Source organism: Caretta caretta, chromosome 6, assembly GCF_965140235.1.
Source record: "Caretta caretta isolate rCarCar2 chromosome 6, rCarCar1.hap1, whole genome shotgun sequence".
Classification (NCBI taxonomy): domain Eukaryota; kingdom Metazoa; phylum Chordata; order Testudines; family Cheloniidae; genus Caretta; species Caretta caretta.
Genome location: NC_134211.1, coordinates 17,651,043 through 17,674,280, shown reverse-complemented (window position 1 = coordinate 17,674,280; position 23,238 = coordinate 17,651,043). Strand labels below are relative to the sequence as shown.

The window sequence follows — 23,238 nt, the reverse complement described above, 5'->3', positions numbered from 1 at the left end:
TCACCCGCAGGGTAGGCACAAGCCCTCATCGCCTGATGGCACAGCTCTGTGACACCCCTCAAACTAACCCCCACCTCAGGTCTCAAGCACCTCGCGCCCTGCCTGCCCCATCTACTGCCTCCTCCCTAAAACCGTTCAATACGGTTACAATCACGCTGAATGCTGCTGCTGTGCCTGTGAATAATTCCCAGGGGCTATTGCCAGCTTGGGGGGGCCGGGAAGGGGGGGGGAGTTAAAGTTACATGGGTGTGTAAATTAAATTCTGTAATTCCTGTTTTTTTTTCCCCCCTGACATTTTAGTTTGGCTGAACTTGACAACCTGGAAAGACGCAGGCTGCTGCTGGGAAACCGTAACTTTGCATTAACCATGCTTTTTAATTAAGATAGACTTTATGGTGTCTGTTTTCAGTGATCCAGGAAGGCCTCTTACAGCCACTTTCCAGAGCAGTTGCTGCAATGTCTTTGAAAGAGCCCTCTGGACTCCTGAGCAGGGCATTGGCCCAACTGAAGTAATTATTAGTATTTGTGTAACAACTGAGCTTCGGGCCCCATTGTGCTAGGTGCTGTACAAACACACTGTCAAACTTTGAGAGCAGGGCCTGTTACTCACAGTCTAAATAGAGGAGCCTGACAATGGCTGAGAGGAAACAGCTGGCATGGTGTGGCTGTGACCTGCCCAGGGTCAGGCAGCGCACACGGGAGGAGAGGTGGGTCAGTGGTTAGGGCCTGCTCTGCCACAGACTTTGTGTGTGGCCTTGGGTAAGTCACTTAGGGCTAGATTCACACAGGCCCTGAGGCATTGCAATGCCCAGCGCCTCCAGCCCGCTAGCAGCCTCGCTCTGCATTAGGTGCTCGGGCTCCCTATATAATGTATTAGTGGGAGGTGCCTAAGGAAGGGATTCTCAGACGCCAGCCAGCTGCCTAAGCTAGCCAGGTGTGCAGAGGAAATGTGTGTGGGGTATCCACAACATTATTACAGTGCCTAACACCTGTTGATCTGGCCTTTGGGTGCCTGCCAGGCCAGAGGGAGATGCCTACCACTAGTTGGGATGCTCAGCGGTGAACCTGGAGTTAGCTGCCTGAGCTAGGCCCACTGTTTTTCGCGAAGAACCTGAGGACAAGTATTCAGAATGCGCGCTAAGCACACCTGCAAAAGCCAGCCCCATTGGCGAGGCAGGCAGGCGAACACACCCCCGGCTTTGGATCTGCTGGGGCTTTGGCTTCTGCTAGGGCTCTGAGCAGCCATTTCCTGTCAGGTGGTGTCCGTGCTTCGGTGGCAGTGTGCATGCCCACCCCGAGACATAGGCACTAGGGAGACTTAGGTGGCAGCTAAGCAGTCGTTTTGAGCCCATTCCTGGTGCTTGAAGAGGCAGCTGGGAACCTAAATACCTTTCAGTACCGCCGCTCTCCAGCTGTTCAACGGGGATACTGGCCCTACCTCACAGGGGTGCTGTGCGCTGCCTTAAAGAGTGTGAGGTGATTTGGGGGGACAACAGCTAAATCCCATTGGTGGCCAGGCATGTAAGTACCTAAGTGGCAGAGCCAGGGTTAGAAACCAGGTCTCCTAAGACCCAGTTTGGTGCTCTAACCACTGGACCACGCTACTTCCCTACAGACCAGGTTTTACACAAGATGGTGTCTGTGCTGAGATAGGCCAGTTCAGGAGTAATGGGGACAGAAATACAGAGAGGCAGAAGACGTGCCTGCTTAATGGGTTGTCAAAATCTGAAGTGTGTGTGTGCATTTGCATGGATGTGTTCGGAGCTCCTGCTGAATCTTTCATTGGCCTCTCACGGGATTGAGCCATCTGTTCTCAGCATCAAGTCAGAAAGCAGGACTAAATCTCACTGGTGCCCTATTTGCCCATGTCCCTTCTGTGGCCTCTTCCTCAGCTGTTGTGCTTGTATGTCAGGGCAATGCCAGTTTGGGAAGGCTGGTACCATGGCTGCCTGTCACAGCACGTCATTGTAACCCTTTGGACTCACGCGAGCCAAAGCCTAAGGGCAGAGAGGGGGAGGCAATGGGACGCAATTCCCAGCAGCAGAGGAACCAGCAAAGCTGGAAAAATTATTTGCTGATTATATGGAAGGGGTTTATAGCCCTCCCTCAGAATGCTGCCATGGCTCAGCTGACTGCAGTGTCTGGAGGCTCCAGGGCTGCTGAACTCTCCCAAGGATATTGGTACAGGGCCCAGCCCACCTGGCAATGCGGTGTCTCCTCAGGGCCACAGAGAGCAAATGAGGGAAGGGCCTAGGGTGTTTGCATTAGCGGTGAGAGGTGCTGCTGCTGGCCAGTTAATTAGACCGGGCTGCGTAGCTGAGTGGGAGAGAGCAGGGAAGGAGGAGGGGATCAGAAGAAAGAGAGGGGATATGTGACAGATAAAAAGAAAGAAGGGAAGGGGAAATGGAGAACAGAGAGAATGAAGAAAGGGGGCTGATGGAAAGAGAGAAGGATGGGGTAGGGAAGGAGAGAAGAGAGGCAGATAAAGAAGGGCTTCGGAAACAGAGGGCCCACCAGATGGGCAGAGGAAAGGCCAAGGGAGGACTAGAGCAGCTATACTTACTGGGACAGATTCTGCTGTCACTAACCCTGGTGCAAACCCAGAGACACCCCACTATCTCTAGCTGAATCACACTGGGTTTAGAGAGGCCGTGCAGAGATCAGCCTGTGGCCCATCTTCTGTGGCTGCAGGGCATGGTCCTTGGGCCTCCAGACAGCCCCCACGGCCTCACCTGCCTCCGCACCCAGCACTAAGGTGAGTGTAACAGACACGCAGCGGCCTTTCTATTTGCTCCTAACTCACGTCTAGCTGGTTTTTAATCAATAGGGATCGTTAATTTTGTATTCTCACCTGGAAGTCACCCCACCCGCGCACCCGAATTCCACATGTTGCCAGCCACGGGTTTGGAACCTTGCCTTCCAATTCCCATTAAATAGCACCGGTGGCTCAGGGGGTGGCTGGGGAGAGATATGGAGCCTTCGCGTCTTCGGCATTACTCTGTAACTGCCTTGGAGGTGAAATCCTTGAACAACTTGTGGCTCTTTGGTGGCCCACGTAAAGAGTTGTTTTTTGGGTTTTTTTTTTTTTTGGGGGGGGGGGGGGGGAGGGATCTCAAACAAGTGTGTGTCATTGAAACACTGCTCAGTGCGTTGTCTCTGTGTCCCTCCTGTCAGGTGGTCATTTCACAGGTTCTTCCCATGCTGATGAATCCTACATTCAGAATGGTTTTAAAGGGGGACATTCAAACCAAGATGAAAACAACAATTAAGACTCTGCTCATCTGCAATGCCTTTTATCCACAGTGTGTTACAGACACTAATGAAGTTGGCCTCACAACCCCTCGTGGGAAGGACTGTCCCCCTTTTAAGGATGGATAAACTGAGGTCCCCTGCCTATGTTCATCCTCTCACACAACCCTGCACACTTAACAATCATGGTCAATTTTTAGCTCCAGAGCGCCAAAGAAAACAACTCTGCATGAAGTCATTTGCCAAGTCTCCTCGCTGTTTATTTATCTTTCAGCTGGAATGAAGGGCAGGTGCGATACACCGAGGCTGACAGGTCTTTAATGTGATAACATAACCATTTAAATACATAGCACAGCTATGGCATGATGCTAGATACACTTTTCATAGAACGCCCCCCTCACCGCTGGCATATTGCTCTACTCTGCTATGATGGAATGCTGACAAAACAAGGGCGGGGAGAGAGCGGAATATTAAGCATTCAAAGTACCAATTTTAACTACAGCCATTGTTGCTTTTTTAATTTTTTGGTCGGTCCCATAAATACCATTAACGTTTTCATTCTTTTTTGGCCGAGCATTACCACAGCCTGCAGCCAAAAGCGTTTCGGCCCTGGCCTTGTGCTCCCAAAGGGATCTAATGCTACGGGAAGGACATTTGCAACAGACACATTTTAAGGTCAGAAGGGAGCATTGTCATCATCTTTTCTGGCCTCCTGTATCACGCAGCCCAGGGAATCTCACCCAGCGAGTTCTGCATTAATAACTTGGTGGTTGGACTCCAGCATAGCTCTTAAAAAGACATCCAGTAATGGTGCAGTCTGAGTGATAGCCCAGTACCATGTATACGTCTGTATCAGAGCCAGGGCTAAAGCCCCTTCTCCTGTGTCTTGGGCCAGAACCTTAATCATAAGACCATCCTTGCTCTGCTTCCATCATAAAGGGAGCTACAACTGGGACACTAGGTCGTGTAAATAAAAGGGCTTCTAACCTTTGTCTGAATCAAGACAGGGGGAATATTACACCTGAGCCAAAGCCCACTGAAGTCGGCCTTCAATCAGGCCCAGATAGCCAACAAAGTTCAAAGCCAACGTCAATTTTATCCTAACCATTTGTGAAGAACATTTGCGAGCAGGAGGGAGGAGTTTGACACTTGGCCAAGCCCAGAACCCAGTGCTAAGGAACAGGCCTCCCCTCCCCACATGCCTTTTGACTAGCGATGTGGGAAGCTGCTGGAGCTGAAAAGTTAGTTAGTCTCATGTTCCCAAAGCTGCAATTGTTGGACTGACAGACTGCCTCACCATTTGATTGAGGCATTTGACAAGGGTGATTCACACTGAAAACAAGCACGTTTCTCTAGCAAAGGGGAAGCCCCCCTGCTGGGGAAGTGGCACTGGGTATGCAGCATGCTCTCGCCCAGTGCCTGCTGCCCAATGGCACCGTGTGCCCAGGAAGCTTGGGCTTGCCCTCAAGCAAGTAGATGCTGCTGCAATAGAACCCGGGAACCCTGCAGGGCATTTCAGTGGGGTCCATAAGTTGCCTTGCTCCTACACAGGTAAGATGAGGGGAAATGGGGTCTCCCCTCCCATAAGCAATGAGCATGCTCCAGCCCCAGAGGCTAACCATGCAGTCTGAGAGCCCCCCACCCGGTCTTGTCTGAATCCTCACTGACTACAAGTCTTCAAGGCAGCAAAGAAACTACACGCCATTTCTTTGCTCACCTCTCCTTCTACTAGCTTGGGTGTCCCTTCCCAGCAGAGTACAGGGTGCAGCCTGACCACAACTGCTTTAAAGAAACCATCCCTGGCTGCATTCAGCTGTGCCTGCTTTTGATGGTTCTGCCCAGATGGTGAAGCCAACACCCTCCCACCCCATGCCATTTGGTTGGACAGAGGTAGAATTAAACATCTGACTGGTTTTATTTCCCCTCTGTTAAGTAATCTCTTCCTTTGTTTCCTGGAAAGCCCATCACAACAGAGCACTGATTTCAGACCCCCTTAGGCCTCAATGAGCAACACAGTTTGGTTCTTGACGGCTTTTCCAAGTTCAAAGATGGCAGGAAACGTCTCCTGCAATGGGGTTGCATTCCTCCTTCACAGCTTTCAGCGGCAGCTGGTTCTTCTGAAGAGTCTCCCTCAGTTTTCACGCTGCCCTGAAACAAACACCCATTGTCCCCAAAGAGACCGAACTTTCGCCAGTCCCTACATTCAACACTGAGAATCAAGCGCCCACCCCAAAAGTCACGAGATTGGCTGAAATACCATGACATTTTATATAAATAAAAAAAATTGGGGCTCTTTACATTTGCTTGTGGCGTTTGAGCCCTGAGTGCTCGTGTTTTCAAGCTTTTCTCCAATACCACGAGGGCTAGACACTTCATTGTTTGTTGTTTTTGTTTTAAGTGAGGTTAGCAAGTAACTACATGATTCCAAGAGCTGGGGCTTTACAGAAAACACCAACAATCACGAGATTTGCGACACAACGGTGATAGCGGGAAACACTGGGTTTATTTTGACTAGGAAGAGTGGCTGAGTTGAGGCTGGGATTAGCTGGCACGTGCTAAACTTGATCACAACTTGAGTGATCAAGTTGAGTGGCAACTGAGTAAACACTGAGGCCTATCCTGTTGGGTGCCCAGTACGAGACCCTGTGGGCCTGGCTTCCAAAGGTGCTGAGCACCCACAATCCCAGCTGAAGGTCCGCAGAACCTCAGGAGCTCTGGAAATTGGCACCAATGTGTCTCAAGTTGGGCTCTAGAATTGGCTGGAAAACAGGAGGGGGAGAAAAGAAATCAGCTGTTTTGTGAGTAGACACTTTCCCCACTTTTCTGGTTGGCATTTGAAATTCAAAACATTTCACCCTGTTCCATAGTTGGTCAAAAACACAGGAGTCACCAATGTTATCAAATTCCACCACCATCCCCATTTTTCCCCCGTCAGATTTTGATGACATTTTAATTGAAATTTGAAGAATTTCAGCCAACCTCAAACATGAAGGCCCCCAAAATCCAAGCGTCCAAGGTGCTGAGGGCCCTCAACTTCTACTGACCGCAGAATCGAGCCTTTGAGAGAATGGGCTGTGGAAAAGGCTGGTTTCATTGAAATGGTAAAGTGCAGTATGAGTTCTTCCTAAAGGAACTCTCCTTTACGTTCATATTATGCACTGGGAAATAGCTCTCTTTTTTAAAAAAGGCTTCTCCTTTATTAAAAATGTCAGCATTTGTATTCCCTCTGCTCAGTTTAGCTCAGAATGTCCAGTAATCGGACGGGGAAGATAAGCACCCACTATTTATTAAGCTGCTCACTCTGCCTGAACTCAAGTTTTTAATGGGGAGGCATCCAGAGGAGGAACCAAAGGACCCCTTTTGGAGAGGGCATATTGTCAGGGCAGCACTGTATTAAAACCATAAATTTCTCTTTGGACCCTGCACTGAAAACACCCAGTGGTTAAATGCCAGCCTGGCCATCATGTAGATGAAAATCCATGTGGCTAAACTCCCCCCAGGCACTGTGTTGACAATCAGTGGGGCTAAGCCCACCGTGGGTACGAGATCACAAATTTACCCCTAACCCCCTTAAGCCAGTGAACAGACCATGCTCTACTGTGTAACATTCACTGGAAAATAAAATCACAATTAGGGACAATGGGACTCCCAAGCCGGTGTCACTGGAAAGGAAGTGCTAGGAAGGAAGTGTTTGCCTGGAAACTACTTCTGCGCATAATCACACGAGTTGCTTCTTCTCTCAGGTTTTAGTCCACTGAAGCTTCCTCAAGGATCTGATTCAGTGACTTCCCCTGCTGCTCCTTCTTACTAAATGGAACTTGTGAAGAACATTTGAAAAAACAGTTTATGCCTCACGTACCACTGTCCATTTGCCAAGAATATTTGCTTATGGGAAGTCTAGGCACCATGCAAGATACCCGCAGAGTGTAACTTTGCCCTTAGTTTCGTAGAACTGGGTGCCACATGGACACCGGCTTCCTTAAGGTTGCCAACATCTGGTTCCAGTGCGTGATGCCCATGCCGCTGGCCGATGGGCCAATGATGACATGGCCAATGTTTTCAGCTCTCCCATCTTCACAACACTCTGCCACCGTCACCCGGAGAGACAGATCCTGGAGGGGCACAGGAAACATTACCAATGTCCCATTGCACTTATTTATGTATTTGTACTGAGGTAGTGCCTCGGAGCCCCCGTCACAGGACTTATTGTGCGAGGCACTGTACAAACACAGAACAAAAATAGAGTCCCTGCCCCAAAAAGCCTACTGCAATCTAAGCACAATTTGGTGCCCGATGGCAGTGAAAGGCAAGGGTCAAGTATCATGAGTGAAGTGGTCCTTGAGGTATCCCTGAAAGCACAGAGTCTCCAAAATCTCCTGAGAGTAGGTTCTTATGAGACTTAAGGGGCCAAACTGGTAGAAAAGTCTATTGGATTCTAGGGGAGTATGTCTGTGCCATCAATTAGACTCACGCTCACTTCCCACTTCAGCCCAGACCTGAAGAAGGGCTCTGTGTAAGCTCGAAAGTTTGTCTTTCTCACCAATAGAAGTTGGTCCAATAAAGAATATTACCTCCCCCACCTTGTCTCTGGAATACAGTAAATAATCCTGCCAACAACACACAAGGTGGAATAATCTCCCATGGGAGTGCTGGCTCTGTGTAAAAAGCCATAAGCCTTATTGTTGCCACTCAAGTCAGCAGATCAGAGTCTGGACACACAGAGGAAGCTGATCTGCTGTGGGACTGGGAACCATGTATACACAGAGCCGTTGCAGAGTGAAAGCCCACTTTAATACTAGCGGCTAGGATAGCTTTGGTTAATGCCTAAGGGGTCAGCATTATGAATAATTAGCACTGGAGAGTGTAACTCAGACCTCAGCCCAAGGAATATTTGCCTTGTGTACCAAGTACACAGCAGCCCCTTTCTCGCATGAGCTGAGCAACGCAACCGGCTCCGTGTGAGCCTGCACACAAAGTGGAGATTACTCTGGTTAGTTTAGCGACCCAGCCCTGCTTTTCATTACGTCCCACTCTACTTCCAAAACAGTCACTGATTACAAATGAATTGCAGAGACAAGTGCACGGCCCGTTCTCTCACACCCCAGCCAGCTGCCGGGAACATACAGGGGACCTGAAGTCAACAGGATTCTTCCCACAGAGTCCCTTGCAGAGTGGGGCTTGGAGAGAAATGACCCTCCCCTTAAACTCAAGATGGAAACAGCAAGCCCAGCTCTTCTGCTTCCTACTTAGGGAGCTCCAGCACGAAGCCAGTGCAGTTCTGTTCATGTAGGGGGCTGGGTGGAAGAGAGTTCCAGCTGAATGATATCTGTCAGTGCTGGCTGTCTATTAAATTCCCCTTTGTAGAAATCCTCCTCTAGAGCTACGACTGCTTTTCAACCCGGCCAAACCCTAAGAGCAGCCAAGGACCAGCTCATAGTGCATCACGCCGGCTGATGTCACACAGGGTAGCAGGCACTCAGCACCCTTCAGGATACAGCTGAGAGACTTTCACCCACAAGGAGCCCGATCCCGCTGGGAGGTGCTGAGCATCCTCAGCGCTCGTTGACTTTAACGGGGGCCCTAGAAATGGCCCCAGCAGTTCCTCTCTTTGAAAGCCTTGTCGTTAGAGATGTGTGTTAATGAAACAGCCTGGATATTGAGTTCTGGAGCAGTTTAGATCTGGAACTATGGTGTATGACTTGGGCCTATCTCTACTTACCATGCAAAGTTAGGCTCTGTCCATCAGCACTAGACAGAGCGGGTCAGAAAACGATGGTGTGTATTATACGAACATTTAAAAAGAAGAAGCATCTTTCATTTTGCTTGAAACTTTCTGTTAATTGGGTTTTATTTTCCCCTGGTTGTGAAGTTTTAAACAACACGTCATTTTGGTAGGAAAAATATAACTTGCTTTCACTTTTTTAAAAGTCTTTTACCCCTTGGGGAAAAAAGGGGGAGGAAAAAGTGGGAGCAAGTGGGTTCCTCCTGCACTGGAAATGTTGGGGTGGGGGGGGGGAAGGTCAATAAACAAAACCTTTATATCAAAATGTAAGTTTTTCATGAGAACTTCCACTTCGGTTGAAAAAAGCATTTTCCAATGAAAAACCGTTTTGGTGGGAGATTTCCATCCAGTTCTAATCAGCACATTTCTGATTCATGCCTTGGTATTTAGCCAGGTCCCTGATGTTTCACGGGCATGACACTCAGAGATGCGGCATTCCCTTTGCTTGCCAAGGCTTCCGCCTGCTGCCTTTGCTCCAGAGCTGTGGCCCGCTGAAGACAATTGCCCCCTCAGTCAGTAAGCTATAGACCCAGCTATTCTGTTTGTTTGGCATGGCCTACGTTCATTCAAAAAGCCCATCTCTCCTAAATGTTCAACCACAAATTCCCTTGTTACAGGCTGGAATTGTTTACATGGATGGACGTCAGACTAAGCAGAGGGCAATTTCCCTGCATTCCCTTCCCTACACAGAGCTCCAGTCCCAGGTTTGCTTCTTCCCAGGGACTGCATCTCTACCCATCCATTTTAGGTACTTGTATAGCCCCATCACTGCAGTACCTCCCAATCTTTCATGTACTTAACCTTACAGCACCACTGGGTGGTGGGAAGTGCTATTATTGCCATTTTACAGATGGGGCACTGAGATTGCACAGCGAGACTAAGCGACTTGCCCAAGGTCACATAGAAAGTCTGTGGCGGAGCAAGGAACTGCACCTGGATTTCCTGAGCAGAAGCCTAGCCCCCTAACCACTAATCCACCCTTCCTGTCTCCTGAGTCCTTGGACTTATTGAAGGTGATTTTCTGAGATTTCCTCTCCTGGCTGCTTTGAAAAGGCTCAAGTGTGTTTCATCCGCACCTGCAGATTGATACTCTACAGATCTAGCTTTCACTCACTGCCACTCTAGCTGTTATCACTGACACATTCATTTCCCTTCTCTTTGTCCAGTTCTCCCTGATCTCAGTGCTATCACCCTCACGGTGGGAGGAACAGGAGGAGACCCCTGGAGATGTTGTTATGGCAACCATCCCTTAATAGGCTCTTTCTTGTTTCCATGCCACTGAAGAAACCTTCCACCTTATTATCTGCCCTTTGAAGGTGTCTCCTTCAGACACATTTATTAGCCACTAACTCCATAACCTCTGACTTGCTAAATGAAATTACTCTGCTTCCATGCCGTGCAGTGATCCTGGTTAGATCTCAGCCATCGGCCCTCCTGTTTCAGCTGCAGGATTTAATTTTAATGTCTCTGATTTGCACCAGGGAACTCACTGCCCGAATCTCTTCCCTGATATAAGCAGCAGTCAAACTCCAGGAGATTTCAGAAAAGCTGTAACTGTCAGGCTAAGGAGGAGTGAAGATTTACAGCTCAGTCTGCAGTTCTAGTTACATACCCAGGCCCTGGTGTACTGTCATTTCCTTGATGTGGGGGAGGAGGGAAGGTGCAGTCTTGAATGCACCCTGTTGGGCAGACCCAAGAGGCAGGTTGGGGTGGATCTCATGAACGGTATAAAGTTTTCTGGCTTAAAAAAAAAAAAAAAAAGTCATAACTCTTCAGTCTGCCCTTGACTGGGAAGTTCTCACCTGTAGGACAATTGCGGGCACTGAGAAAATCATGGCCTCGTTAAACACCGGATTTGTCTCGTCTCTCTTCACAGCTGTCTTCTTCTTGCTGATCTTCCTCCCGTCCTGAAGCAAGTACACTTTGACGAAAGGATCTGTTTGGACAATGGGAAGCAAAGGACCATCATTCGCCAACTGTCCTCCACCCATAAGCAGAGACAATGCTGAGTGAGCGCAGGGAACACTGGGCCTCAGGGAAAAGGGGTATACGCACAGTAGCTCAGAGATGACGTGTAACTGGTGATGGGGGGGCCCCACAATTTAAAGGTTTATGGGGGAACACATGACTTCTCCATGCCTTGCCTCTGCAGGGTGGGGGGAGGGAGTGACTGAGGGGCATGGGAGGGAACAGGGAGGAACGACATGTTCCTGCCCATTTGCCCTGCCCCCTCTCTCTGGCACCCTTGGCGAGCCCCTTTCTCTCCCTCCACCTTTGTGCCCCGTGGCCCCCTGCTCCCAGCCAGCCCTGCAGCGGCTAGCGCGCTGCATCCTGAATCCCACCCCAGCGCCGACCACACGCTGCCTCAAGCGGAGAAACCGCGACCGAGCTTAGGAAAGGGTTGACATTGCAAAAGCCTGCCCCGGGCCAGTGGGTGGCATTTCAGTGCAGGCGCTGCTGGCCCCTGCCTGGAGGTGCCGCCCCTCCCCCGGTGAGGTGGGCAGGGGCTGGAGCGAGGGGCACGGGGCGCCACAGAGCAGGTGACAGCGTTGGCCACTACTAACAAGGATGGAGCCCAGCTCTCGAAGCGTGGGGGTTGCCGGACTTGGGATAAGCTGACAAGGGGGGCTTCTGGCTGAGGTGAGTCAGGGGGTGGAGCCCTATCGTGCAGGGCTGGCATCGCTGCTCACCTCCCTGAATGTTCATCCCTAGGTGGGACACCCCACATTTTGAAAATCTCTGATTAGAAGCTGTTGCTAAATGAAAGACAGATATCGGGGGGGTTAGGGGGGAAGAACGTGACCCCCCCCCACAAGTTAGCTCTGCATTAGCTCTTTGGGACAGGGACCATCTGTTTGCTCTGTGGTTGTACAGCACCTTGCACAGGGGGATCCTGGTCTGTGACTGGGGCTACCAGGCACTACCGCAATAATACACAATGTAACCTGTTAATATGCCTAGGGGTGACTTGAATAAACTCCCCATTCACCAGTGGCAGAACAGGCCCTTCCTATTTAACTACGGGACCCTCGGTGACTATAATGAGGCAACAGAAAAACAGGGCCTGTGAGCAATGCTGCCTCCTAGTGGCTGAGCAGTACAGAGATTAAGTGCAGTGGCTAGTGCAATGGGGCCCTGTCTCTATTCGGGACTATCATACTACAAACAGTAAATAACAACTGCCATCGCTAGCAGCTCTACATGCTCTCCTTGGCTCAAGGGCAAGAGGCCTGAGGTTTTGGAGCTCAAGTTCTGGGCTTCTCGTCTGAGCTCCCCAGAGCTACACCTGATTTAACAGGCGTGAAGTGCCTGGACTCACGGCAGCACTTCCCGCACTAACGCAGCGGAGATGCACCCTGGGCAGCAGTTCTAGCAGGGGAAGCCGCAGGCAGGGCGGAGCTGCACGGAGCTGGCCTCTGGCGGGAGCTGCTCTTTCACGGCCTCGCACTCACCTGCTGTCATTTTGCTGTTGGTCCACACGAGGTTTTTGGCTTTAACCACAACGACCGTCAGCCGCTCCGCTGTGGGTAGGTAACTAAGAGACAGCAGGATCTCTCCCACCGAGTCAACTGCCTGTAGGGCACGTAAGGCACCGTCACCCAACAGCAAACATCGGCAGAAATGACTCATTCACAGACAAGAGGGGAAGGAGAAGTAACTCTCCGGCAGGGAAAGTTGTTCCCTCAATGAGGGCAGAAACTAGGCAGAGTAGTTATAGCCTACAGAGGCTGGCCTAGTGGTTAGAGGCCAGCACTGGGACTCAGGAGACCTGGGTTCAATTCTCTGCTCTGCTCCAAACTGCCTGTGTGACCATGGGAAACTCACAGAGGGTTTGTCCATGCTATGGGGTGGCTGGGTCACTGTAGGCCCCAGTGTAGATGTGCGTGACAATGGGGAAAAGCTGTAGTAACTTTACCTCCCAAGTGACAGTAGCTAGGTTGACAGAAGCAGTCTTCTATCGACCTACACTGGGGACTTAGGATGGCAGAGCTACAGTGCTCAAGGGGGTGGACTTTTCACCTCCCTGAGAGCCTTAGGTATGTCGACCTAAGCTGTAAGTGTAGACAAGGTCTTAGTCTCTGTGTCGCAATTCTTGCAGATGGGGAAAATATCACTTCTCTACCTCACAGGGGTGTGGCATGCATAACTACATGGAAGGTTATGAGGGGCTCAGATAATACAGTGCGGAGGTCCACATAAGTACCTCAGAAAGATAGGTGTCATCTTCATGTGTGACATCCAACTGTCATCAATGGTAGCAGAAGCAGAGGGAAACCCTGATCACTTCCCCCCATTCTCCTTGCTACCTTGCCCCATACTGGGAGAAACAGGGGTCTCATTGATTAAACCAAAAGGCAGAGGGCTGGATTCTCACTGGTGTAAATGCTGAGCCACACCAGCTGAGGGTCTGCCAGTGAATCTAGACGCAGAAGGGGAAACACTATTTCAGCCTGTGGAGGTCAATGAGACAAATATTTTCACTGCTTTTAAGAAGTCAAGGACTCTTAATGAATTGAGCTGGGCCTGAGCCAACAGCAGAATCAAACACCTGAACACTTGGAAAATTTGGTTCTGGACCTCAGCTTTGGTGCTCTGGCTCCAAATAGCCAGAACAGCCATCTGAGCTCTGCAAGCTGAGAGAAGGATGCGCATGCTTCGGGGTGTCAGCTGATGGCCTGCAGGGAGGAGGGAATTGCTCCTCCCAGGTGGATCATTACACAATTGGTGAGGTGCATAATGGGGGCAAGGGGCCGGGTTCACCTCACTCCACAGCAGGAAATGTTGGCCAGTGCCATGCCACTGCACAGGCTGACCAGATCTGGGGTGACATCGTATCCCGTTTCCCCCACTGTGCTTCAGCATCAGCTCTGGTTCCAAACCCAGCAGTAAAGATGAAATTCCCTCACACTTCATGCACTGGACGGCTCCCGCTGGGGAGGTAATCAGACCCAGCACTGCCTGTGGCCGACCCAGCGCTTATCTTTCATGCCCCAGTAACTCATTTTCAGGGAGCCCAGCTGGCACCCCAGCATGCAGATGACAAGAGCTCACCTTGTTCATGTCCTGCAGATAGAGCCAAGCACTGAATGGGCGGCTGGCCAGATCCAAGTCCAATAGCTTCAGCTCTGCTACCCCGGTGCTGATGTTCCTCTCGTCCTCATCAATGCCAAAGACAGAAAATCTTAAGCTGTTTTCCTCCAGCACAGACGGGTCCAAGGGGATGGAAAACTTCTCATCAAAGAAGACAGAAAAGGCACTCCTTTGAATCTGCCGAGAGAAAGGAAGGTTCGACGCTATGGCTGCAGGAGACGAACGTGCTACTATGGGGAGTTACTTAGGGGAGGGTGTTTTCCTTTAAAGAGCCGCTGAGACCACCTGGAAAGCTCTGAAAAAGATTCCCTTCAAAGGCAGTAAGTTAGCAGTTTAGTAGATCTCTAAGTGGCCGGAACCACAGTTTCAAATCCCACCGGGATTGACCCAACCCTTTTTGCTTCCAGGGTAGAGACAGATAGAGCTTCATGCAGTTTACTGAGTGGGAGGATCTGCCCACACAAGACCTTAAGAACCAAGGTTCTCCTTGCTGTTGGCAGAAAGTCAGGGCAAAATTTACAAAAGGGCTGTCCACTGATGCTTGTTCTGCCAGCCTCACAGCTATCCCCCCACAACATGCTAGTTATGTGATTACAATGCCATTGGTGACACCAGACATATCTGTGCCCTACTTCACAGGGAGCCATGAGGTTTAGGAAGTTCCTGTGTGTAAAGTGCTTCGATAAAAGGGGCTACAAAAGGTAGGAAAGTCCTTGTGGGAGGTGCAGAATCAAAGCAAGTTACTGCACCTAAAGGATGGCTCCTTGCTCCAGATGGAGGACGGATGAAGGGCCTGTCTTTAAAAAGGGGAACAAAAAGGATTCAGGGAATTATAGACCAACCAGTCGAATTTTGTTACTTGGGAAGATTCTGGAACTAATTATTGAAGAGTCAATTTGTACACACCTAGAGGACAATAGGGTGATAAGTAATAACCAACATGGATTTGTCAAGAATAAATCATGCCAAGCCAAACTAGTTTCCTTCTTTGATGGGTTACTGGCCTAGGAGATAGGGGGAAAGCCACAGACACGATTTATCTGGAGAAATGTGGTCTAGATGAAATTACTATAAATTTGCACGACTGGTTGGAAAACCATATTCAAAGAGTAGTTCTCAATGCATTGCAGTCAAACTGGGAGGATGTATCTCGTGGGGTCACACATGGGTCTATTCTGGAGCCAGTACTATTCAACGTTTTCATTAATGACTTGGACAATGGAGTGAAGAGCATGCTTATAAAATGTGCAGATGACACCACGCTGAAGGAGGGGTTGCTAGCACTTCAGAGGGCAGGATTAGAATTCAAAATAATCTTGATAAATTGGAGAATTGGTCTGAAATCGACAAGATGAAAGTCAATAAAGACAAGTGCAAAGTACTACACTTAGGAAGGAAAAATCAAACGCACAGCTACAAAATGGGGAATAACTGGCCAGATGACAGACCTGCAGAAAAGGATGTCGGAGTTATGGTGACTCACAAATTGATTATGAGTCAAGAGCGTGATGCAGTTGCAAAAAAGACTAATATCATTCTGGGGTGTATTAACAGGAGTGTTGTATGTAAGACACAGGATGTAATTGTCCTGCTCTACTCGGCACTGGTAGGACCTCAGCTGGAGTACTGTGTCCAGTTTTGGGCACTACACTTTGAGAGAGATGTGAACAAATTGGAAAGGATCCAGAGGAGAGCAACAAAAATGATAAAAGATTTAGAAAATGTGATCTATGAGGCAAGGTTAAAAAACCTGAGCATGTAGTCCTGAGAAGAGAAGGCTGAGGGGAGAACCCGGTAACAGTCTTCAAATACATTAAGGCCTGTTATAAAGAGACTGGTGATCAATTGTTGTCCATGTCTGCTGAAGGTAGGACAAGAAGGAATGGGCTTAATATGCAGCAAGGGAGATTTAGGTTAGATATTAGAAAAAGCTTTCTAACTATAAGGATAGTTATGTACTGGAACAGGTTAGTGAGGGAGCTTGTGGAATCCCTATCATTGGAAATTTTTAAGAACAGGTTAGACAAACACCTGTCAGGGATGGTCTAGGTTTACTTGGTCCCTCTTCAGCACAGGGGGCTGGACTAGATGACCTCTTGAGATCCCTTCCAGCCCTACATTTCTATGAAAAAACTGAGCTGGACTTGTAAGGCAGCTTGTCAGGGTTCCTTCCCCACTCTGAACTCTGGGGTACAGATGTGGGGACCCGCATGAAAGACCCCCTAAGCTTATTCTTACCAGCTTAGGTTAAAAATTCCGCAAGGCACAGATTTCTTTCTTGCCTTGAGATCGCTGCCGCCACCAAGTGATTTAACATACAATCAGGGAAAGGACCACTTGGAGTCCTATTCCCCCCAAAATATTCCCCCAAGCCTACACCCCCTTTCCTGAGGAAGGCTTGAGCATATATCCTCACCAACTGGTTACAAAGGGAGTACAGACCCAAATCCCTGGGTCTTAGAACAATGGAAAAATCAGTCAGGTTCTTAAAAAGAAGGATTTTATTTAAAGAGAAAAAGGTAAAAGAATCACCTCTGTAAACTTAGGCTGGTACTTAACCTTACAGAGTATCAGAAAATTCAAAGAGCACAGAGGAACCCCCTCTAGCCTTAGTTTCAAAGTTACAACAAAACAGGGATAAACTTCCCTCTAGCAAAGGGAAAATTCACAAGTTGAGAAAACAAAGATAAACTAATACGCCTTGCCTGACTGTTACTTACAATTCCTATAATATGAGAGACTGATTCAGAATGGTTTGGAGGACATGGATTGATGTCCGGTCCCTCTTAGTCCCAAGAGAGAATGGCCACAGAAACAAAGAACTCAAAACAAAACCTCTCTCTCCTCTTCTGCCCCCTCACCCCATTTGAAAGTATCTTTTGTTCCCTTTGGTTCCTTTGGTCAGGTGCCAACCAGGTTACTTGAGCTTCTTAACCCCTTGCAGGTAAGGAGGAATTTTAGGCTACCCTTATGGTTATGACACAGCTAAATAAGCAAATCAAGGTACATTAGGGCAGTGGCTCTCAACCTTTCCAGACCACTCTACCCCTTTCAGATTTGTCTTGCGAACCCCCAAGTTTCACCTCACTTAAAAACAACTTACTTACAAAATCAGACATAAAAATTAAAAAGTGTCACAGCACACTAGTACTGAACAATTGCTTCCTTTCTCATTTTTACCATAGAATTATAAAATAAGTCAACTGGAATATAAACACTGTACTTAAATTTCAGCGTATAGTACATAGAGCAGTACAACCAAGTCATTATATGAAGTCTTAGTTTGTACAGACTTCGCTAGTGCCTTTTATGTAGCCTGTTGTAAAAGTAGACAAATATCTAGATGAGTTGATGTGCCCCCTGGAAGACCTCTGCGTACCCCCAAGGGTATGTGTACCCCTGGTTGAGAACCACTGCCTTAGGGGAAAGAGGACATGGCTGAGACTCTTGGGACATAGCTTTTTTCTTCTGTGACATGCGGCTGCAGTGAGTTTGTTACATTAATGAGCACTAAGTTGTCCCTAAATTCCTCATGTATAAGCATACTATGATTCCACAGGGAGAGAGCAAAATCACCAGCCTGTTCCATAGCAATAGCTGTCCCCACATCAGTGCAGAAATTTCAAAATAGGGCTGAAGGAAGCACTCCAGGGGAGAGCTGCTGACACAGGGAAGGTTAGGGATTGCTGAGCTATCACTATTACACAACTCCTGAAATGAGGCAGGGGGGAATGCGGTGTGAGCAGCACAGGCAGGCTCTGCACCAGCCTTCTCCCTCCCTGCGTGCGTGTGTGTTATGTGGAATCTCTAGAGACACTGAGGCTTAAAGGAACCCTGGGAAGGGCAGTCAGAGAACGCCACCAGCTGTGGTATTAACAAGTGACCTCCCCCACCCCAAGCAGTGGGGCCTCTCGGGTGGGGGGAGGGAAGGAGTCTGTTGGATCCCTCCCCTCGTTGCTGGTTCCCTCTCCATGTGACACCACGGCATGCACCGTGCTAGCTGCCCCCAACCAGCCAGAGAACAGAGTGGAAGAGAGTTTGCTGACCTACTAGGACATCATCTTGTGAGGTGCTGAGCATCTTCCGCTGAAATCCGGGTGGGTTGTGGGTGCTCAGAAGCGGGCAGGATGCGTGTGTGTGCACGGAAATGTGGGGCTGTAGGGGCAGGAGGGAGGATAAATGGAGGGGGAATGGGAGGGGAGAAATGGGCCCCTCCCCATGAAAGTGCCATAATAGGATAACCTGTCGTACCAGCTGCAGAGGGTCGGACGTGGCTCCTTAGAGACTCTCATTGCTACTAGGGAAGCGGAAGAATGGGTCCTGTGGCGAGAGCTCCCTCTGCCTCCCCAGTGCTCCCAGGGACACTTAGGACTGAGCGATGGCTGTGCATGTGGGAGCATGTGGTGTTTGCCCGAGGCTGCTGCACTGGGCTAGCACCAGTGAAGCCTGCCTGACAAAACAAAACCTTGGCCGGTGTTTCCTGCGTCCACTTCCATTCCTTGGCTGCAGGAGACGTGATCCTGTCTCATGGGGTTCCCCCCACTCCTCCAATTACCCGGGTAAGCCATTCCAGGGGGGATTCAGTGGTCAAAAATTTGACCTTTTAATTTTTTCCCTTTTCTTTGCTTCCTGTCCTAAAGCAAGGCCTGATCCAATACACCCTTATCCCCACCCATAACCCTTCACTCATGAGAGTTGGCTTGAGAGACCACCCGTGCGAGTTTGCGGGTTCAGGCCCCTATTGTGTAACAGTGCTGTGCGCTATTAGCACCAGCCACCCTCCAGCCCAGAGGTGGCTGCATTTCAGTGGAAGGGAGAGAAATTCCTGGATTAGGGTTGCCAACTTTCTAATTGCACAAAACCAAACACCATAGCCCCACCTCTTCCCTGAGGCCCCTCCTCCTGCTCACTACATTCCCTCTCCCTCTGTGGCTCGCTTTCCCCCATGCTCACTCACTTTCACTGGGATGGGGCAGGGGGTTGGGGTGCGCAAGGGGGTGAGGGTTCTAACTGGGGGTGCAGGCTCTGGGGTGGGGCCAGAAATGAGGGGTTCAGGTTACGGGACGGGGCTCCAGACTGGGGCAGGAGGTTGGGAGGGGGTGAGGGCTCCAGCTGGGGGTTTCAGGCTCTGGGTGGGGCCAGGGATGAGGGGTTTGGGGTGCAGGAGGGGGGCTCAGGGCTGTGACAGGGGATTGGGGCACAGGCTTACCTCTGGCAGCTCCCTGTCAGTGGCGCAGCAGGTGTCCTAAGGCAGGCTTCCTGCCAGTCCAGAGTCCGTGCTGCGCCCTGGAAGCGGCCAGCAGGTCCAGCTCCTAGGTGGAGGTGCGGCAGGTGGCGGTGCGCACTGCTCTCGCCTGCAGGTGCCGCCCCCGCAGCTCCCATTGGCCACGGTTCCCAGCCAATGGGATGCAGAGCCAGTGCTCGGGATGGGGGCAGGGCGCAGAGCTGCCTGCTGCACCTGCCAGCAACCTGCTGGCTGCTTACGGAGCACAGCGGGGAGCCAGGACAGGTAGGGACTAGCCTGCCTTAGCTCCGTAGCACCGCTGATCCAGACTTCTAATGACCGGGTCAGCGGTGCTGACTGGAGCTGCCAGGGTCCCTGTTCGACTGGGTGTTCCAGTCAAAAACTGGACATCTGGTCACCCAATCCTGGATGCCTGGGGTTGGCTGTCTGGGATCCTTCTGGAAGAAATCTGCTGTAGAACAGAAGATCTATGATGATGTATAAAATTATTTATTACACGAGAAGTTGAGTTGTACCCAGTGCTGTATTCTCTCGCTTCAGTATCTGCTTGGCTAATGGATTTTAATATCACACGTTAAACTGAAAAGAAAAAGTCATTAGAAGAGGAAGCAAACTCACAGCCAGCTCTTCAGCTGATGCAAGCCAGCCTCTCTCTCTGGTGAAGACAAGGGAGTTATTTCCACCAGCTGAGGATCTGGCCCCTGAAAGCCTGTGTCCCTGTGAGCCTCTCCCATGACTTTCTCTGGCGATGCCTCTGGGTTTCCTGTCTCTCCTTGTACTGTTTATTTTCTGACTGCCTGGATATTGCTCCTCAGATCTGCAGTGCCACGGGGTGGCTCCCCAGCTGCAGCCTGCATGCCCGAGAGCACTCTGATTCCCTGCCACATGCTCCAGAGAGAATTCCTCCCCGTCCCCACAGGGCAGGTTTACAGGGACCTTACACCTGCCCTCTGGGTAAAATCCATACAATTGGCTACTCCCTTCAGAATAAAGCACTGGGCTCAGTGTGCTGCCTGGAGTGCTCTCTGCACATTTACTCCCCAGAGCTCTGTGCTGACTCCCTTACAAGCCAGCTACTGAAGGAGTAACAGCCTCCAAATTGCTAATGGCCCGGAGGAGTTGATGGCCGGAGGCAGAGTGGTATTACCTCCAGCAGACGCCTGACTCAGAGGTCACTACAGCTTATAAACTAGAGCTGGCCCTGACCGAGTTCATGGGGTCTAACCTCCCTGCCCCCAGCTTTGTGGATGTTCGGACCCGGATCAGTGCCCGCTCAAAACTTTGTGACTTATCTCTCGCTCTCTGTAAGGGGGCCAATCTGCAGTGCTAAAGGCCTGGTTCTGCTCTCACATTAGGTTTACACTCCATTGAGTCCAATGAAACCATCTCTGATTTTACACTAGCGTAAATAAGAAGAGGCAGATCTTAACCCTGGCCGCCCCCAGACTGTGGAAGGTTGGGCTCGGATCGGATGCGGCACCCAAACTTAGCTGAAAGGAGGCCGTCCAGCAACCGAACAGAAAAGTTCTTCCCTGCTCCCTGCTGTTGAGTCTGGAGGGCTCTGCGCTGGCATGGAAGCAGGCATCACAGCAATGAATGACCGATCTGCTACCCAGCAGGAAAACAGCGCTTCATTCCCAACAGGACAGGCTGTTTCTAACTGATTGCTGCAGCAGCTGCACCGAGAAAGCGTCTCGTTTGAATCAGGACAGTCAGAGCTTTCTGTGAGAACATGAAGCCATAAAGCAAGCCCTTCCTCCTCCATCCCTGCCTGCTTTCGCTCAGTTCCAGGGTGCGTGGGAGGTTTGCGGCATAGAGGAGAAAGCCTGCAGTGCTAAGTCAAGGACGGGTGCACTGTCCCTGAAAGGCAACTGTTGTCCACTCCAGGAAATCCCCTCCCCCACCGGTGGGGAGGAACTCAGCTGAGCTGGATTTGTGTTTCATTGGCTTCTACTTAACAGAGGCAAAAGATGCAGTTCTGGACCCAGCAGCAAGGTCGTTGGTGCAACAGCATCGTTTGTTAGCAACAGAGCTCTTGCACGCATGGGATTTTGCCAGGTGATCTGCCTTTCAGCTCAATCTGGCTGCCTGTTCCATGCTTCACAGGTGAGACAGACTCCTCTGTTAATAGCCTGTCAGCTAGGGGAAAGTGTACTAAGCCGGGAGCCTGGAAACCGAGGCCATGTCTCCCCTCCAGCGGCATGGCTATGGCCGTGGGGCTGTGCTGATGTAGCGCTGTAGCGTGGACACTTCCCACATAGACAGAAGGGGGTTTCCCATCAATGTAGTTAATCCACCTCTCCGAGAAGCAGTAGCTAGGTCGACAGAAGAATTCTTCTATCAATCTAGCCGTATCTATGCTGGGGGTTAGGTTGACCTAACTGGTGCTTGGGGCACAAAATTTTTCACAGACCTGAGCGATGTAGCTAGGTCAGTCTAATTTTAAAGTGTAGACCAGTCTCTGGTTCTGGTTCTGGTCTCACCTCTACCTGCTGTTTACACTTCACGCAGTATAGAGCAAGGCCTTGTTACTTTCCAGAAGGCACCCAAATAGCATCCCTGCATTTTACAAATCAGTTACATAAGGCTGCATAAGATCTCACCAGACAAAGCTTGGAATAGAAACCAGGTCTGTAATACAGCAGATGCTGAGGCTTTTAGCGCCAAAGATCCCAGGTACCAGCCCCATCCCATGGAGTTGTGTTACAACAATTTCTGGAAATGAGGTCACTTTCCTCCTGAGGTGTCAGTTAGATTTGTCAACAGTCACAGGGTCTGGTTTTCCCAAACCTGGCAGCTTAGATGCTTTGCTGTATTCATTCTGAGACAGGAATTAGAACCAAATGGCTGGTTGAAACACAGCTTATAAAAGGAGGACTCATTGCCTGACTGGGTCCCAGTTCTGCAGAGAGTTGATACAGCACAGGGCGGCGGGGAAGCTTCTTAGCCATCTCCCTCCCTGTCCCATATTTTCCCACTGACCCCATTCCAAAGGAGGGTGAGGAAGTCCTGAGGGAAGAGAGGGATGAAAGCAGCTCTCTTAACAAACACTGACAAGTTTCAAGCCATCTGACCCTTGTTGCTGATTCAATGTGCATGTTTCCCTGACAGCGGCGGGGGCCAGAATGCTGGTTTCATAGGCTCTGCACAGACAGACACACAGCTAGGAAAGTTGGGGTGCTCCTACCAGCAGCTGCGGGCGTTATGTTCCAGCAGCCCGTGGGGTGTCCAGTGTAGTAATGCGCAGAAACTCCATTGAACAGATGGGTGAACCTGAAGGTTCAGGTGAGATCTGACTAAGCTCCCACCAGCGGAGCTGGGCAAACACCTTGGATCTGAAAAATGGATCTGGAAATCCAGGGGGAAAGGACTTATCCAATCATAGGCTTTTTGTATTTGCTCAGGGCCAGAGGCTCGGCTGCTCCCGCTTCCTGCCCTGGAAGCACCAACAGGCACAAAACCCATAAATTAAATTTTTTTTTTTAAAGTGAAACAAGATTTTTTGAACCTTCAAGATGGTTCAATTCAAGGTTCAGCCAAAGCTAGAGGGGCTCCTGCTCCTGTCTGATCCAGTCCCCCATCCGTAATGGAAAGGGTTGACACCAGTGACCCTCCAGGTAGTTTAGTGCACCGCTGTGTGAGACCCTGAGTGCTTTTCTATAATCAGCAGCAAAGCAAGGTCCTAGGGAAGGGAGCACTCTGTATTGTTCTCTAGAGACTTCTCTGGCAGACCCTAAACACAGCAATTCCACCGTGGCACACCCCAGATGTGCTGCATCTGCCAGCTAGTTATCATAATGGGCCGTCATGTCTTGCCACGGGACATTTGAAAGGCTATTCCTCCCTCTTCACTCTCCCATCACATCTGGAG

At 50.0% G+C, this 23,238-nt stretch overlaps 1 protein-coding gene across 3 annotated transcripts in view; it reads right to left on the bottom strand.

Moving 5' to 3' along the window:
- Positions 1-3,484: 3,484 nt before the first annotated feature.
- The window catches only part of SYT12 (synaptotagmin 12), a 60,096-nt gene continuing 40,342 nt past the window's right edge, over positions 3,485-23,238 (bottom strand). For 2 of the 3 annotated variants that reach the window (XM_048854558.2, XM_048854559.2), the window contains 4 exons: positions 14,084-14,299; positions 12,484-12,604; positions 10,834-10,967; positions 3,485-7,361 (listed from right to left, as the gene is read on the bottom strand). In XM_048854558.2, the coding sequence (XP_048710515.1) occupies positions 7,188-7,361; positions 10,834-10,967; positions 12,484-12,604; positions 14,084-14,299 (645 nt within the window). In that variant the 3' untranslated portion in view covers positions 3,485-7,187. The remainder of the gene's footprint in view (positions 7,362-10,833; positions 10,968-12,483; positions 12,605-14,083; positions 14,300-23,238) is intronic. The other variant, XR_007357264.2, reaches the window with a different exon arrangement.